The following is an 18873-nucleotide window of genomic DNA, read 5'->3' as shown; positions in this document are numbered from 1 at the left end:
CCCTGCGAGGCCAGCTCTGCTGCGGTCCTGCAGGTGTTCCCACCACCGCCGGGAGGTGGAAGGGAACGTTCGGTGACTCCAGCCCAGGGCAGGAGGGGCTGCTCCCCTCACCAGAAGGCCAGAACCTGGAAACGGAGGCTCCTGCCTGGTGCCCCGTACTAGTCCCAGCTTCATCTGTGAAATGGGGACAACGGCCAGGTGGCCTTGCCACCCAGCCTCTGCATAAGGCCTGTGCTCTCCACAGTGCAGTTGCTCAGGCCAGCACCATCCCAGGGCGCGGACACACAAGGGTGTGAGGACACGTCCACAACCGACTGGCCCCCCAGAGGGCCACGGGGCACAGAGCAGGCGAAGAGACTGAGGGGACGTTTACCAGGCACGGGCATAGTATGTGCACGGCGTGTGCGCACGGATGCTCCTCACCCACAAGTGCAATTTCTCAGCCTCGCTAATTAATCAGTTAAGTAGTTCTCGCCTGCTCTGGTGACAGCTCCTGGTGCCAGCATCTGTGCAGGCCCACCCTGGCCCAGCGGGTGCCTGCCCACCACTGCACACAGAGCTTCGAGGACTGTGCACTCAGCCACACTCACACACATGTACACACTCGCCTGGTCACACCCACCACGAAGCACACTCCTGTGGAATCACATGCTTGCATGTGAGCACTCACACACACACACTCAGGCCTGGTCACACCCACCACGAAGCACACTCCTGTGGAATCACATGCTTGTATGTGTGTGTGAGCACATACACACTCAAGCCTGGTCACACCCACCACAAAGCACACTCCTGTGGAATCACATGCTTGCATGTGAGCACTCACACACACACACTCAGGCCTGGTCACACCCACCACGAAGCACACTCCTGTGGAATCACATGCTTGTATGTGTGTGTGAGCACATACACACTCAAGCCTGGTCACACCCACCACAAAGCACACTCCTGTGGAATCACATGCTTGCATGTGCGCGCTCACACACACACACGCACACACACACACTCAGGCCTGGTCACACCCACCACGAAGCACACTCCTATGGAATCACATGCTTGCATGTGAGCACTCACACACACACACTCAGGCCTGGTCACACCCACCACGAAGCACACTCCTGTGGAATCACATGCTTGTATGTGAGCACTCACACACACACACACACTCAGGCCTGGTCACACCCACCACGAAGCACACTCCTGTGGAATCACATGCTTGCATGTGAGCACTCACACACACACACGCACACACACACACTCAGGCCTGGTCACACCCACCACGAAGCACACTCCTGTGGAATCACATGCTTGTATGTGAGCACACACACACACACACACACTCACACACACATGCAGGCCTGGTCACACCCGCCACAAAGCACACTCCTGTCTCCTGTAGCATCACACGCTTGCATGTGCACACTCACACACACACACATTCAGGCCAGGTCACACCCCCACACGCAGCATTCCACGCAGGCCTGACCTCTCCCTTAGATAGACACAAGCGCTCACCTCGCACCCCCACCTGCACACACACGTTCACATGTTCTTGTCTACATGTCCACATGTACCCACGTTCCCAAATGCGGCATCATGCTTCTCTCTTCCACTCATGGTCGGCTCCCCTCCACCTCGCACGAGTGTCCACAGGTCAGAGACCGTGTGCCCCTCTGGCTATGGTTTTCCTACCCCGTATGATGGGGAGACTGGGTTGAGCCCCCCAACAGCTCCTGGCATTTCCTGCCTTCCCCGTGTACCTGAAGGATGCGAAAGCCTTGGGCACCACTGGCCTGGAGGGCTTCCCAGGGGAGGGAGCTGTGGGCCGGGTTTCACACTGGGGAGCGGCCTGGAGGGGGTGGGGTGTGTGAGGAGAGTGACGAGTGGCTGAGGAAGGAGAAGCTCAGAAGTCTAGGGGGAGCATGTGGATGGCTGGAGGGCCCGAAGCCCCCCACCCCCCCACCCAGGCCACACACCTTGGCCAGGCCTCTGGGCCACTGCAGGACGCGCCCAGCCTCCCCAGACCGAGCCTGAGCCCTTCTCCATGGTCCCTGCGCGTGCGCACACAGACACACACAGACACACACACACACACACACACACACACCCTTTCCCTCACAAGGAGCAGTCGGGGGGCCTCTGCACAGACTGGGCTGGGCGTAACAGGCCCCGTGTGAGCCTCCCTCTCCCGGTCACCTGGCACCGGAGACCTGCCCTGGTGCACTGGGTCTGTTCCCCTATGGGGGCTGGATGGCTCCCACGGCCCGTGGGACAGAGTCAGAGCCCGGTCTCCCCTTCTCAGTCCTCGGGCACTTACCCGCCCACTGAACAGTTACTAGCTAAGCACCTGCTCCAGCCTGGCGGGCACACAATGCACATGTGTGCACTGCTGGCCCCTGGGGACAGCAGCCTCCAGCCCCACGTCCTGAGGCCAGCGTGCTCAAGCCCGGGGTCAGACACCTGGTTCCCTGACTTATGAGACCCAAGGATGGGTGAGGAGGGGGCCTGAGGAGTCTGCCCAGGGTCCACCCTCTGCCTCAGTCTCTCACCCAAGGAGCTGGCCTGCCCCCTGCGGAGGCACCGCGTTCCAGGGCTGACAGAGGTGTGGGAGACCGGGCGGTCTGGGGCTCTCAACCGTCCCCAAACACTAGCTCTCTGCCCACAGGAGGGAGGGCCACGCTCAGAAAGGGTGGAGGGAGCCAGGCTGAGCCTCCCCCTCCTGCCCGGCCGTGGTAAATGCTGCTCATGCTGCCCCTGGGGCCCGCTGTGGTTTGTCAGAACCAATTACTTCTCTGCCTCTGCCAAGTGCTTGAGGCTCCACGAATCTCAGGCAAGTGTCCCCGTGGCTGCCACGGATCCGGGGAGGGAGGGGTGGAGGAGGAGGGAGGAACGCAGATTGGGTCAGCCATCCCCAGGGGGCCCGTATGAGAACCCATCCGGCTCTCTATCTCCAGCCCCCATCTCCACCCCTGATCATGCAGACCAGCACCCCCACCCCTGATCATGCAGACCAGCACCCCCACCCCTGATCATGCAGACCAGCACCCCCACCCCTGATCATGCAGACCGGCACCCCCACCCCTGATCATGCAGACCGGCACCCCCACCCCTGATCATGCAGACCAGCACCCCCACCCCTGATCATGCAGACCGGCACCCCCACCCCTGATCATACAGACCAGCACCCCCACCTGGCTCCGGACATGCAGACCAGCACCCCCACCCCTGATCATGCAGACCAGCACCCCCACCCCTGATCATGCAGACCAGCACCCCCACCCCTGATCATGCAGACCAGCACCCCCACCCCTGATCATGCAGACCAGCACCTCCACCCCTGATCATGCAGACCAGCACCCCCACCCCTGATCATGCAGACCAGCACCCCCACCCCTGATCATGCAGACCAGCACCTCCACCCCTGATCATGCAGACCAGCACCCCCACCCCTGATCATGCAGACCAGCACCTCCACCCCTGATCATGCAGACCAGCACCCCCACCCCTGATCATGCAGACCGGCACCTCCACCCCTGATCATGCAGACCGGCACCTCCACCCCTGATCATGCAGACCGGCACCCCCACCCCTGATCATGCAGACCGGCACCCCCACCTGGCTCCGGACATGCAGACCAGCACCCCCACCCCTGATCATGCAGACCGGCACCCCCACCCCTGATCATGCAGACCAGCACCCCCACCCCTGATCATGCAGACCAGCACCTCCACCCCTGATCATGTAGACCGGCACCTCCACCCCTGATCATGCAGACCGGCACCCCCACCCCTGATCATGCAGACCAGCACCTCCACCCCTGATCATGCAGACCAGCACCTCCACCCCTGATCATGCAGACCAGCACCCCCACCCCTGATCATGCAGACCAGCACCTCCACCCCTGATCATGCAGACCAGCACCCCCACCCCTGATCATGCAGACCGGCACCTCCACCCCTGATCATGCAGACCAGCACCCCCACCCGGCTCCGGACATGCAGCCCCTCCACTCTTCAGCGGTGAGGCCAGGGACCAGGGGGAGGGGAGGAGAGCAGACTGGCCTCTCCTCAACCCTCTCCAGTGTGGGGTTTCCTCCGGAGCTGACCACTAGCTGTCCGGATGCAAGGCCAGCATCGCTGGGGACCACAGAGGAGACTGCTGTTCATCAGAACACAGCCGTGTTTGTGTGTGTGGGGGGGGTCTTGCCTTAGGAAGTCTGACAAACGTCCCAGATTCCTAAGGTGGAAGGATTGAGGGGCGCCCACTTCAGGGAAGGGGCCTGCAGCAAAGCCACAGGCTCTCGACTCAAACTTCCAGAGAGAGCAGTGCTGTCTGTCAGCCTGGTGGGGTGCTGATCACACCCCCTCTGAGACTCTCTTTCTGAAACCGAGGGACCTCCGTCGGAGACCCCTGCTGTTGTCCCTCCAGGCGCCCCTGATCCTCAGCCCTGGCCTCGGCCACTCCATTTTCTGACTCACTAACCTTGCACCCTGGTCTCAATGCCTGGGGCCTGCCCGGAGGTCGGTGGCTACCATTCCTCCCATTCCCACTCCACTGCAGCCCATCCCCAGCGTCCTCTGAGCCCAGCGGGGCTGGCAGACAAGTGGCCCACTGGCTACTGACTTGAGAAACAGACTCCCCGGGCCATTTCCGGGGCGAAGGGGCCCTACCTGTCACCCGTGCCCGCCTTCCCCGGGGGCGCCTCTGCGACTGGCTCCCCTGAGTTCCTGGCCCAAGAAGCCACCTGCCCTGCCCTGGCCCACGGGCCCTGTTTCTTCAAGCCCTGATGGTCTTTGTGCCTCCTCCCAATAAGGTCCCCCAAAGATGTCATGATCAGCAGATGCTACAGACTGAGTATCTGTACACAGAAACCTCATCTCCAAGGTGACGGTATTTGGAGGCACCCCCATGAATGGAATGAGCGCCCTAACAAAGGAGACCCCAGGATGACCCTCGCCCTTTTCATCACGTGAGGACATCGTGAGAAGACAGCCAGCTACGAACCAGGAAGAAGGCCTTCAGCAGACACCAAATCTGTTGATGCCTTAACCTTGGACCTCGCAGTCTCCAGAGCACGGGAAATAAGCCTCTGCTGTTTACAAACCACCCACTGCGGTGCTGGGACGGCAGCCCGGGCAGTCTACGAAGGCAGGGAAGAGGGAACCTACTTCCAAGCTCCTGGGCTGAGCCAAGCAAAGGCGGCACCGTGGGCATCTGCACTTTCCAAAACCGTCACCAGCTCCTGGAGGGCGGGCAACTGATAGTGGAGACGGGGCCCACAAAGGTACCCCCACATTTGCAGGGTTCTGTCCGCAGCCTTTCCTCGCGCCTGCTCTTTTGAGACCCTCACGTCTCCCATGAGCACAGATGGGATCCCCATTTCACAGATGGAGAACCAAGGCTCCGAGAGGCAGGACAACACTCCCCAGGTCCCACGGTGCGCCCAGTCCAGCCCGGCCGTTTCTGCCTACCACCCCCCACCGCTGCGAGAGGCAGGACAACACTCCCCAGGCCCCACGGTGTGCAAGTCCAGCCCGGCCGTTTCTGCCTACCACCCCCCACCGCTGCGAGAGGCAGGACCACACTCCCCAGGTCTCACGGTGCGCCCAGTCCAGCCCGGCAGTTTCTGCCTACCACCCCCCACCGCTGCGAGAGGCAGACAACACTCCCCAGGTCTCACGGTGCGCCCAGTCCAGCCCGGCCGTTTCTGCCTACCACCCCCCACCGCTGCGAGAGGCAGGACAACACTCCCCAGGTCCCACGGTGCGCCCAGTCCAGCCCGGCCGTTTCTGCCTACCACCCCCCACCGCTGGCTGCTGCCCGTGGCACAGGCTCCAGGTTCAAATTCCACCTGTGCCGCTTTCCAGCTGTGGGACCTCCGGCAGGCCCCACCTTCCGAAGGCACCAAAGCCCTCTCTGGCTCTAAGCCTTCATTCCCTACCCTCTGGGAACTGACGTGGAATGGGGCCCCTCCTGGGGCAAGCTGGAAGCCAACGGCCTCTCTCCCATGCCTGTTACCACCAGAAATGGGTCTGACGACCCCACCCGGGGTGCCTCTCCCACAGACCCGTCCTCTCTGCACCCACAGCCTCCATAGGGACCTGGGCAGCAACTCCTGCACCCGCCTTCTCCGCCAGACTCCGAAACAGCCAGGATGCAACCACCTACTCATGCCCCTCTGGGGACCTTCCCGTCACTGTCACTGCATCCACCACCTGCTGTGAGGCTGTTCTCACCTAACAGGCCCTGGGGAGCAGGAAGGGCAGAGGCCTAGGAAGGCGCAGGGGCAGAGAAGGGCACGGGGACTGGCCCAACCTCAGCCACCCCGGAGGCTGGGGAGGCTCCAGATGGCTGGTGCCCGTAGAAGGCCGGCTGACGTGAGCGGGGCGCCAGGGTCAGGTGTCTCGGGGCAGCCCTCCCCCCACAGCGCCCTCACTGCACCCCCTCCCCAGAGAGCCGGGGCGCCAGGGTCAGGTGTCTCGGGGCAGCCCTCCCCCCACAGCGACCTCACTGCACCCCCTCCCCAGAGAGCCGGGGCGCCAGGGTCAGGTGTCTCGGGGCAGCCCTCCCCCCACAGCGCCCTCACTGCACCCCCTCCCCAGAGAGCCGGGGCGCCAGGGTCAGGTGTCTCGGGGCAGCCCTCCCCCCACAGCGCCCTCACTGCACCCCCTCCCCAGAGAGCCGGGGCGCCAGGGTCAGGTGTCTCGGGGCAGCCCTCCCCCCACAGCGACCTCACTGCACCCCCTCCCCAGAGAGCCGGGGCGCCAGGGTCAGGTGTCTCGGGGCAGCCCTCCCCCCACAGCGACCTCACTGCACCCCCTCCCCAGAGAGCCGGGGCGCCAGGGTCAGGTGTCTCGGGGCAGCCCTCCTCCCACAGCGACCTCACTGCACCCCCTCCCCAGAGAGCCGGGGCGCCAGGGTCAGGTGTCTCGGGGCAGCCCTCCCCCCACAGCGCCCTCACTGCACCCCCTCCCCAGAGAGCCGGGGCGCCAGGGTCAGGTGTCTCGGGGCAGCCCTCCCCCCACAGCGCCCTCACTGCACCTCCTCTCTGGGGAGGGGGTGCAGGAGACCCACGCCCCCCGTCTGCAGGACTCCAGGCAGGAGCTCCTGCCACAGCTGAAAGAGCTTTTGAAAAGCTTCTCAGAAATGGAGTTTTCTCCTGCAGGCAACAAGGGAGTGTGCGGGGAGACGGGGAGCAGGAAGGCACCAACCGGCCCCTCCAGCCTTGTGCGTCCCCACGACGCGGCGACAAACAGAGCGTCCGGGACCGCGCAGTGTGCGGGGGCTGCGCTAGAAGGGGCCGCCTCCAGGACAGGAAGAAAAGAGGAGGGGAGCGGGCTGGGCTGGGGGGGACGAAGAGGGGGTCCCGGCCGGGCTCCGGCCAGGCTCCCCTGTATCTGCCTGTGTGCATCCAGTTATGCTCAAGTGGCAGCCTCGCCACGTTTCAGGCGCCCTCTCTGGAGCCCCCTTAGCCCCACGCATCCCCGCTGGGTGCTGAGCAAGAGGACCATATGGAGGGAATAATAAGACAATTAACTTTCCATTAAAGAATAATATATGTGGGTTTTTAGGGAGGCGAGCGGCAGCAATCCCTACCCAGCAGCATATTTCATCCCTGCCCGCCCCAGCCACCCTGACGCGCCCCACATCCCGATCATCCACATCTATGCCAGGGGAGCGAGGGCACCACTGGGTCTCACTGGGAGGCGGCTGGCACAGGCAGGGCTGCGTGAGGAGCAAGCACAGAGCCCTTAGGACAGTGGTTTGGAGGTTTCGAGAAGCCTGGGGGCTCCCTCACACCCCTCCCCCATCTTTGTGCACACCGCCCAGGACAGCTGCGCTGGTCCAAGGAGCCGCAGGCCCGTCTCCTGGGGTGCATGCGAACCCCTGTGCTCTGATAGGACCAGCTGTGGGACCGGGGGCCCCTCGGCTCGAGTCCCCCTTTCCTGACCCTCCAAGGCTACTTCTGTCCCCCGGCACCTCTCCCACCCCTGCTTCCTTCCTCTTCTGTCCCGGGCCCTGATAGGGTTGGGGGCTTCCCCGACACTCTTGGAACCTGCCAAACCCCGCCTGAGAGGCCCAGATGCCTAGACAGGATCCTCCCCAGATGGGGGCCAACCACCACCTTGGCCAGCACCTCCTGAACCGGTGTGTGAGTGTGCCCATATTTTAGGAGTTGGTGACACCAGCGAGAGAAGAGGCCAGTCTTTAAGGACAGGGGCCCTGTCCCCGACTCCTTGAGCCACTCAGGAAAGGGGTCCCTTGACGCGGCCAGACTGTGGTCCTTGCCAGGAGCTGGCTCCAGATGTGGCACTTTGCAAATATTAATTACACATTCCCAGGGAGCACTGAGCAGACGGGGTGCAGGGACGGCCAGCGGCCGGCAAGATGGGCTGGGACGACGCTGCCATCACAGGTTCAGGGCTACCATTTCTGGCTACCGGGGCACGTGGACGCCATCAGCCTGGACCACCAGGACTGCCCAGAGCAGCACAGCAGTGGGGCGGGGAGCAGGAAACTTGGGGTCCCTGTACACATAGCTCTGCAGTCCAGGGCAGGGGGCTGCCCTAGGGTGGCTCCTCCTCCAGGCAGGCCCCAGGCCTGCACCTCTGCGCTAGTACTTCTGCCTAACCCCTCCACTACTTGGGACGGCCTGTCAGGTCTTTGGGATAGGACCGGCTGGTGGTGACAGTCAGCTGGGATCTGAGATTCTCCATTTGTACAACAGAACCACAGGATAGCCAGAAGCTGAGCTAAAGCCCTCACGGGGCTGAGGTGGTCAGGGACACGGGCAGGGCTCTAAGCCATTTCTGCCCTGACCACAGGCCAGGTATGGGGGCCGGGGCTTCATGTGGACTGAGACTCTCACAGACCCAGACTGGCTTGAACCTTCCCACAGGGTGGCCTGTGGTCCCCAGGTGTGGCTAGCCCAGGTCTCTGCTGCCAGCCCCGCCCTGGCGGGACAGCCTTCCCTCACCTACAGCCCCCACCCCTGGCAGAGGACCTTCTAGTCCTTGTGTCGCGCCCCTCCGAGGACAGTGTCTCCTCCGGGTCAGGAGCCCAGCTGGACCTGGCAGCACGTCCTTCATGTCTGTCAGTACTCTCTCCCGCTCTGCTTTCCCACAAAGTCCACAGAGTTGTCCCCCTTCTACCCTGGACACCCAGAAGGGGGTAGTTTCCTGGTTGTACCCATCGGGGTGACCTGAGCCTCAGAGTGGGGAGACTGTCCGTCTCTGCATCCTCCCTCATGCACCCCAGGCACCTGATGAATTATTCATCCTGATCAGCCTCATTATGTAAATGAGCTCAGAGCCCAAGCATATGCTTTCTGCTCTGCCCCCCAGGAGGGGAACAATATGGTGCCGGTGGGGGAGGTAGAGAAGGGGCTTGGGAGGCCTTGCTCGGCCTCCAGGGGCTCTGGACAGGCCAGCCTGCTGCAGGGCCACACTCCTGTGACTTGCTCACGGCCAGAGTAGGCCAGGGCTGGGGGGAAGGTTGGGCTGATGACCTGGCGGGCATGGCACAGCAGCGTCTGGCTGAGCGTGTGGGTGGGACGGCACCCGAGTCCCAGGTGACGGTGGGAGCCCCTACTATGAGCTGGCCCTGGGGTTAGGTGAGTAAATGTGATGGGGGTCTTCCCAGACAGACCCCACACCCCACAGAGATATACCATGGTTTCCGACCTGTAAAGGGACCACAGTCTGCACCCAGTCACAGCCCCGCGGGGTTGTGGGGAGGTTGGGAGGACAGTGCCAAGTCAGGGACAATGCTCCCAAACGCCACACCTGCAGGTCCTGAGCCCTAGCCACTGCCAGGTCCTGTGGCCCCCAGCTCCTGGGGGAGGGGCTGTCTCCAGGACCAGGACAGGCGGACAGGGCAGCCGTTCCGGGGAAGAAGGCCGAGGAGGTCAGGGTTCCAGCCCCGCCCCAGCGGCACGGTGTTTGAGGCAGCTCCGAATCCGCTCTGGCAGGCCTGGGGAGGGGCCCCGGGGCAGAGAGGGCGCCAGGGTCCACGGGAGCATCCACAGCCGGGCCAGGGCTCTGCAGCAAGCATCCTCCTGAGCCGGCAGAGCCAGGCACAGGCCGGGCACGCGGCCCTCTGATATGCCCTGCAAGCAGAGCCGTGGAGGCTCCGTCTGGGTGGGGGGGCGGGAGCTGAGCTGGCCGGTCGGCTGCCTCCTGGCTCCCCAACCTTGTCCTTTTCCTCTTCGCCTGCCCCCTTACTGCCCACCTCACCAGAGGGTCCCATGCCAAGCAGCAGTCCCAGAGCCGTCTGCGTGAAGAGGCTGAGGAAGCAGGTGAGGGAAACTGGAGCAGGCTAGAGGGCCACCGGAGCGCTGGCAGCCGCGGGCAGGCAGAGGGTGCCAGGAGGAGCCGGGAACGCCCGGTCAGCACTTTCCTGCCCGCTGCCAGCTTGGCCACAGCCACACCACGCGTGGCCCCTGCTCTGGCCCAGCTCCCACCTCCCCAGGCGCACCCTGCCCACCCTCCCGAGGGGAGTCACGGCCAGAGGAGCCCCCTGGAACAGGAGTTAGGAGCCCCCAGTCCCAGCCCCAGCTCTGCCCCAGCCGGCTGTGTGACCCTGGTTTCTGTGGGGGTGGGGTGAGGAGAGACGTGCTTATTGATGAAGTGTCTGGAATTGCTTCACTGCCAACAGAAAGGAAAGTAACAACACATCTGAGGAGTGAAATGGTCAGTGAGGGCGTTCAAATCTGATGTCTACAAAAGGGGGTGTCTGTGTCAGTCTGTTCACTGCCATCCTCCCCACCTCCTCCTCCAGCCAGACCTCCCGGCCACACCATGGACCGAGGATGAGGAGCAGAGAGAGTCCGGGACCCACCCAGGAGCACACAGTGAGTCCACGGAGCCAGGATTCCATCTCTGGTCCTCACCATGCAGGAAGCCCAGTGGTTCCGACAGAACCGCATCTCAGGCATGAAATACGTACGTTACCTTCTCACTGGCAAACTTCCCGGGTCTGGATTGCCCAGGACCATACAATAACAATGTCCTCGAGGAGAGGATTCAAGGCATGGAAGTTTCCTGCCTGGAGGTGCCTGCTTAGCTCCTTACGTGGGGTCCAACTTATGTCCCCATACAAAACTGGGAGAGGCACACGACACACCTTCCAGGGAACTCTCACTTCCTCGTTAGCCTGCACGCTGCACCCGGCAGGGCCTGCTTGGAACCTAGTTAGGGCCGGGTGTTATTTCTGAGCATAAATTGACTTCTGTTCCAGAACAGCGTTTCCTACAGCGCCTTCTCGAAAAGCTCAGCTGGCCTCCGGGTGCGCTGAGTCACTGAGAGTTCACAGGAAGAGAGTGGGATGGGGTTACTGCAATGCAAGCCCAACAGCCAGTGAAGAGAGGTTCAAAGAGGCTGGGCCACCGAGGGGAGGACACCCAGCGAGTGGGTGGCTCTGACCTCCAGACCTGGGCTCCCTCTCCCTCTCTCTCCAGACCTCATCAGACGCCCCGAGGAGCCCCGCCCTGTGCAGAGGTCCTCCGTTCACAGCTCACATCACGGCCGCCTCCGTTTCTGGGGCCCCTGCTGTAAGCTAAGTGTGTGGAAAGGACCGGGACAACACCCCTTGGTAGCTTCCCCACAGAAGTTCCATCTACTGACACAGGTCCTGGCCAAGAGGGATGACACAACACAGGACAGCGTCTCGGCCCCGAGCCCCGGGGCTGGACCCTCCACCAGTGACTCCATGCACTCTGCGTTCCCGGGACAACCGTCCGCAGGAAATGCCTGTCAGTCTCCGGTTGCACCGCCTGGCCCCGGCCCCCGGCCCCCAGCCCCCGGCTCCTCCTGGAGCTCAGCTCTCTGAGCCTGTGTGTTTTCACATAAAACGTGATGGCTCAGGAGACTGACAGCAACACATTTTGCAGCCTTCTGGGGGTGACGGATGGCCTGCTCTTCACATCACTATTTCAAACATTAACATAATCTCCCAGGATGAATGTGGTCGCTCCTGTCTAATCAATCACCCCTCCCGCCCCTGCATCCCGCATCTCGCCGGGCACAGGCTTCTGGCTCATCTTGAGCCGGAAGGTGGGGCAGCACCTTGAGCAGGCAGCACTGCCCCCAGGGCGGCGTGGCCTGACCACCCCACTCACCGCATGGACGGACAGTCCCTCAGGCTTACGTCCACAACGGCACCCGCTGACCCGCCAGGGCCTGGACTCGCGGCCCAGACGCTGCCTCAAACACTGACCTCGCCCACCTGCCCACCTGCCCAGCCTGACACCAGGGTCGACCGGGTGCCACATCTGCACAGTCGCCTCAGGAAGAGCAGGCTGAGACCCCAGGGAGTCGCTGTTTCTCCAGTGACATCCCCGCCTGCCCCCGAGGGTCCGGCTGTGTGTGCGTTTCACCAGGCCAGGTCCTCCAGGCCTGCCAGACCGACCTCGGGCCTCGTTTCTGCAGCCCTTCCCCCATCCCGACGGGGAGCAGGGTCCGGGAAGGGAGCTTCCGGGGCAGCAGGCTTACCTCCCGGAGCTGCTGGACGCCCCCGAAGATCCGCATCACGCCGTCGACCTCCTGCTCCAGGCGCCGCGCCCAGTGCTGCATCCTGCGTGCAGAGAGGAGAGAGGTGTCAGCGGGGCCTGCCTGGCGCCGGAGCAGCCGAGCCTGCCGCCCGGGGTGCCCAGCGGCAGCGTCCCTTCAGGAACCAGAGCGCACCCGCTATCCCTTTAAAGCCCAGACTCGGAGGCCCGGGCACTGTCAGACAGCCGGGGAGGGGGGAGGACTGGAGTCTAGATGCACGGAGGGGTCCAGCACCCTCAGGAGCCTGCAGGGAGCCTGTTTTCATGGGGAAGAGCCAGCCCTCTGCTGCTGCTGCTGCTGCTGCTGCTGCTGCTGCTGCTGCTGCTGTGAACATGGGGACTCTGGACACCAGCACGGAGGGGGAGGGGCAGGAGCCAGGAGGTACCTGCTGAGTCTCGGAGCCTCCTGTCCCCAAGGCTGGGTGGGGTCTGGGGAAGATGGAATATGAGTGGCTGCTGCCACAACCAAGTCATTGTGTAACCTGGGGCAGGTGCCGGCCCCCTGGGCCTCTTCTGAGCAGCGCACAGGGAGATCACCCAGTTCAGACGGTCCCCTCCCCTCTCCAGCACCCAGATGCTATCTGAGGCCCCTTGCTGCAGAGCTCGCATGAACCACCCACTCACGGGTCCAGTTCAGACCATCCTGCCCCTTTCTGGGGACCCAGAAAGCCCCATGAGTCCTTCCCCGGAGCCCACAGCCTGAGCAGGGCTTCTGTGCACCGGAGCCACCTCAGAGTGCATAGAAGGACACACGAGAACGGGCAGGGCAAGGGTGCTTCCCAGGGACCCTTAGACTGGACAGGCTGGACAGGCGGTCACATGGTCCTGTCTTCTCAGCCCATACCCCTGTGGACACCCTTCAGGCCAGGCAGTGCCAGATCAGATGAGTAGAGGGGCTGGCCTAGAGAGACCCTGCCCACACTGCCAAAGGCGCTTCCGCTGTGACCAGGACCCCTTGTCCTCATGCACCCGAAAAGCCACCTCAACTTCCCTATCCCACGGAGACCAAATAAGGCCTTTCCTGCAAGGGCTCACAGAAGAATTACCACAGACTTAAATACCCCACGGGTCAAGCACATCCCATAGGGCCAAAAAGGGAGTGGGTGGTGCCAGCCCCCAGCCTCTGGAGAGCCACCCAGGAGCCAGAGAACCCGGGAGGTGGCATTTGTCTCTGCCACCTGACCTGGCCCTGCTACCTCCCTGCGTCCCCCAGTGCCACGTGGTGCCAGGACTCTTGTAGCTCCGCGGGTCAGAAGAGCTTGCCCCTGCCCCACATCCTCCTCAGGCCTGTGGCTGGGCCCCTGCCATTGTGCATGCCCGGGTCGGTTGGCATGGGAACTCAGAGCAGGAGGCGGGTGATCACTAATTGCAATTTGCCAAGCTGAATGTCAGGACCATGATGGAAAAAAAAAACCAAAAAAACCCAACATCAAAAGAAAGAGGTATTAGTTTCGGCTTGTTGCTGGCTGAGCCACAGCCTGATGTCCATCCACCTTCACTCCCCACCGCAGGGGGAAGCCAACCCCGAGCCCAGGCCGAGGCCAGGCTGCAGGCCAGGCACGAAGAGAATCAGCCCTTGGCCACCGCTGGGGGAGGGCACAGCCCCGTGGAGAACAGAGAGCCTTCTTGGGCCTGGCTCCCACCCACCAGTCGCTGATCGCTTGGTCCTGGCCACAGGTGGACAGTGCGGCCCGTGGCTGTTTTGTGTCCCTGGGACGGAGCCCAGGAGGGCTTTATATTGAGATGAGCCGCAGCACAGTCCTATGTCCGTCGAGGTAGGTGGCACACGAATGGGTGAGGCCAAGGAGCCAATCTCCAAGGGGAACCCTTAGTTCTGCCCTGGCCCTGACCCCTGACCTCAGCCATTCACAGGTCTAGGCAACAGCTTGCCAATCATGATCTTCCCTGTAACCATCGTGTACAAGGGCACCCACTACATGTGTACGAGCTGTGGGGCCAGCATCGCACCTGATTTCTTCCTTCAATGCTCACAAAGAAGCAAAGAGCATCGTCCTGAACTTAGAGATGAGGAAACTGAGGCTCAGGAGGCATTAAATGATCTGCCCAAGGTCACCCACCCAGCAAGGGGGGAACACAGAACTAGACCCACAGGGGTGCTGGGGTCGGCAGGCACCCACCCAGCAAGGGGGGAACACAGAACTAGACCCACAGGGGTGCTGGGGTCGGCAGGAGTCGGCCGTGTGGACCTCTTTCCAGCTAGGCATTCTGTGTCATCACCTTGGGAGCTTGACATTGGCCATAGGAGGAATATTTATACATTGACAAATGCTGCCGATCACAGGATTCTTTCTTCCCCAGGACAGCAAGCTGCAACCGTTTCCCCGCACAGCTGATTCAGTCCCAGGCTGCCGACTCTACTCTAGTGTGTCCATAGGTCTTTGGTTCTAGGATTTCACAGATAAGTAAAACAAAATTAATTGGAAGAAAAGGCATGGATGCCAAGGTTTTATTTTGCTCAGACAACACATTATTATAATCATCATTTCATCAAAAAAGCTATTTCAACCCTCAAAATTTCTTTAGAACAGTCAAATCTCAGGATAAAGCCCAATCTTTCCCAAAACATACACTCACTGCCTCCCCTCGTCCCTGTCCCCCCGCCCCCCCCATGCACACACACATATACACAGTCTCTGCACTCCCACCCCCAGGCTGTCTGCCATGGGCTGCAGGGACTGGCCTCCCCGTGACACACCCCCTCTTCTGGGGTCTAGGGGTAGCTCTGGTCCTTGGTCTGGCACACTAGGCCTGATGGGTAGACCCTAGGCCCCCGCTACAAGTTATCTGATTATTCACCTACACCAAACCCCATTGGAAAGGCAATATGTGTGCACAAGAGTTCAAAAGAACGTGATAGATCATTCATTTCATCTTCACAGAGATGTGACTGTGGGTCCCAGGGTTTGGCTGGTGTCCCAGTACTGGCTCCAAGGGGTGACACGCGGGACCGAGGAGGCCAGGAGTCAACGACGTACCTGCAGCATCCTGCCTCCAAGCAGGAGAAACCACCCCCCAAACAGAGACGAACCCCGGCAAGGCTGTCATCCTCACACCAGCAGGAGGGCACGGGGCTCTCCAAGGATCCACGGCCCCGCTGAGTCAAAGGCAACCAGACAAATCCCACCTGGGCTTCCAAGGCCTCCCTGGTCAGAGACTGTGGCCCATGGGCCACCCTCCCAAAGGCACAGACCCACCTGCCAGCTCCCTGTGTCCCTGTGATTTTCCATGCTCTTCGTTGAAATGACATTGCTTATCTCCAAGTGTCTCTAAGTGCCAAATTAGCAAGACAGCGAGGAGAGAATCTGGGAGGAGGCACGTGTAGCCAGGGGCTGCAGCCAGCACAACGGTGACAGCTGTGGGCACGGGAGGCTGGGGACAGAGCCGACACCACCATGTCCTCCAGTGTGCTGAACTCAAACACTGCACCCCCATTTCACAAGTCAGAAAACTGAGGCCACTGGCAAAGATGGCTGCAGGGCCATACACTGTCAAGAAGTCAGACCTGGCCGCCACCCTCCCAGGACTCTGAGCCTTTAGGAAACCTTGGGAAGTTCTGCCCCATCAGACCCTCAGTTTTCCTGCCTGTGAACAGGGGTCCTAAGGAGTGGTTAAAGAAGGGCAGTATTATTGACGGGCAGTATTATTATTATTGGGAAGTCTCCTTAAGGTTAGAAGCTCATCCAGTCCAAGCCCCCGTCCCGCCCTCAGCACTCAGGAAAACCCTCCCGAGTGCCTGCACTTGGGGGAGGAGGTGTGGAGGGAGGCTGCTGTGGAAAGGAGTCCCCCAGTGGTTCCCCTCAAGCCCCTCCTCCCTAGCTGACAGGGGACAGGAGTGGGCACAGGGCGGAGGTGCCCGTGGCCCAGGACGAGCAGGCGGAGGACAGCCTCACTGGAAGACGCTGACTGACGCAAGGGGCTGCAGAATGCCAGGCCTTGGTCTCCAGGGCAAAGTCAGAACCAAGATGTGAGGGAAGAGGGGGTATCACCATTAGGTAAGGTGTGGGGGGAGGTCTGGGGCTGAGGACCCCCTTTTGCACACAGAACCATGGAGACCCCATCAAACTACAGAGCTGGGGGCTTCCAGCTCTGAGGTCCCGTAGCACAGCCCCCCCGCCCAGGCCCCGGATGAGGCCAGGGCCAGGAGGAGGGGTGGGAGAAGGGGGAGAGGAGGAGGAGGAGGAGGAGGAGGGGGAGAGGAGGAGGAGGAGGAGGAGGAGGGGGAGAGGAGGAGGAGGAGGAGGAGAAGGGGGAGAGGAGGAGGAGGAGGAGGAGGAGGGGGAGAGGAGGAGGAGGAGGAGGAGGAGGGGGAGAGGAGGAGGAGGAGGAGGAGAAGGGGGAGAGGAGGAGGAGGAGGAGGAGGAGGGGGAGAGGCGAGGGTAGGGAAGGGAATGGGGGGGAGAGGGCTGGGGGCTCAGGGAAAGAGCCTGCCTACAGATGCAGCAGCATAGATTAAACCACTGCCAGTTGTTAATTTTATACGTGAAGTTGTTGATCAGAATGTGATTTAATTGTACAGTATAATCCAGGCTTTTGGAATAAATTATGCAGAAAACTCATCTATAATTAAACAAATCAAAAAACCAGAGACAGGTGACACTGCAGGTTCACCCTCAGAGGGCACGGGTAGGTGTGGCGGCTGGACCCTGCAGAGGGGCAGCAGGGGGGGGAGGCCCAGAAGAGGCCAAGGCCTAGTAGGAGCGGGTGCCTAGAGACCCCCAACCTTGGCCTCCGCAGGCCTTCTCACCACTCCCAAGGAGGGATATTTTGCCATCGAAGCCCTGCTGCAGGCTGCCTCCACCAGGGAGACTGCCTGGCTAAACCCCATTCCACTGCGGGCTTAGGAGAAATCTGCAGCCCTCTCCCAGCTGGGTGGAGCAGCAGGTAAAGTTGGAGGGGTGGATGGCAGGACAGCACTGGGCCGGGGCAGGTGAGGGGTGTGGGGGCAGGGGTGGGTGTGGGGGCAGGTGAGGGGTGTGGGGGGCAGGTGAGGGGTGTGGGGGGCAGGGGTGGGTGTGGGGACAGGTGAGGGGTGTGGGGGGCAGGTGAGGGGTGTGGGGGGCAGGTGAGGGGTGTGGGGACAGGTGAGGGGTGTGGGGGGCAGGTGAGGGGTGTGGGGGCAGGTGAGGGGTGTGGGGGGCAGGTGAGGGGTGTGGGGGGCAGGTGAGGGGTGTGGGGGCAGGTGAGGGGTGTGGGGGCAGGTGAGGGTGTGGGGGCAGGTGAGGGGTGTGGGGGGCAGGTGAGGGGTGTGGGGGCAGGTGAGGGGTGTGGGGGGCAGGGAGGGGGAGGGGTGTGGGGGGCAGGGAGGGGTGTGGGGGCAGGTGAGGGGTGTGGGGTCAGGGAGGGGGAGGGGTATGGGGGGCAGGGAGGGGTGTGGGGGCAGGTGAGGGGTGTGGGGGGCAGGGAGGGGTGTGGGGGGCAGGTGAGGGGTGTGGGGGCAGGGAGGGTGTGGGGGGCAGGGGAGGGGTGTGGGGGCAGGGAGGGGTGTGGGGGGCAGGTGAGGGGTGTGGGGGCAGGTGAGGGGTGTGGGGGGCAGGGAGGGGGAGGGGTGTGGGGGGCAGGGAGGGGTGTGGGGGCAGGTGAGGGGTGTGGGGGCAGGTGAGGGGTGTGGGGGGCAGGGAGGGGTGTGGAGGCAGGTGAGGGGTGTGGGGGGCAGGGAGGGGTGTGGGGGCAGGTGAGGTGTGTGGGGGGCAGGGAGGGGTGTGGGGGGCAGGTGAGGGGTGTGGGGGGGCAGGGAGGGTGTGGGGGGGCAGGGAGGGGTGTGGGGGGCAGGGGAGGGGTGTGGGGTAGGTGAGGGGTGTGGGGGCAGGGAGGGGTGTGGGGACAGGTGAGGGGTGTGGGGGCAGGGAGGGGTGTGGGGGCAGGTGAGGGGTGTGGGGACAGGTGAGGGGTGTGGGGGCAGGGAGGGGTGTGGGGGCAGGTGAGGGGTGTGGGGGCAGGTGAGGGGTGTGGGGACAGGTGAGGGGTGTGGGGGTAGGTGAGGGGTGTGGGGACAGGTGAGGGGTGTGGGGGCAGGTGAGGGGTGTGGGGGGCAGGTGAGGGGTGTGGGGGGCAGGCACAGTGGAGGCCATCTGCTGCCAAGGGCACTGAAAACAACTGGCAATGGTGGGGGCCCACAGGTTTCCTGCTTCTCTTGTGACAGGCTGGCCAATTATTCTCCCAGCTCTGGGGGAGGCAACAATTTAAAATAAAGCACTATTTAATTATTCCGATTATATTTCAGCTGGCCTGCCAGCTCCCACCGCAGTTCCTTCAGAGTTTTCTGAAGGGGAAAGAGAGACACAGCAGGAGATGGAGGGAGGGTGCAG

General features: G+C 62.5%; 1 protein-coding gene across 5 annotated transcripts in view; it reads right to left on the bottom strand.

Moving 5' to 3' along the window:
- The window catches only part of CACNA2D2 (calcium voltage-gated channel auxiliary subunit alpha2delta 2), a 136082-nt gene that overhangs the window by 98871 nt on the left and 18338 nt on the right, over positions 1-18873 (bottom strand). For all 5 annotated transcript variants that reach the window (XM_066351224.1, XM_066351225.1, XM_066351226.1 and 2 more), the window contains exon 2: positions 12492-12573. In XM_066351224.1, coding sequence (XP_066207321.1) covers positions 12492-12573 — 82 coding nt within the window. The remainder of the gene's footprint in view (positions 1-12491; positions 12574-18873) is intronic.

The sequence above is a fragment of the Saccopteryx leptura genome, chromosome 10 (genome assembly GCF_036850995.1).
Source record: "Saccopteryx leptura isolate mSacLep1 chromosome 10, mSacLep1_pri_phased_curated, whole genome shotgun sequence".
Classification (NCBI taxonomy): Eukaryota; Metazoa; Chordata; class Mammalia; order Chiroptera; family Emballonuridae; genus Saccopteryx; species Saccopteryx leptura.
Note: the sequence above shows the minus strand (reverse complement) of the source record. Positions and strands in the feature narration are given on the sequence as shown.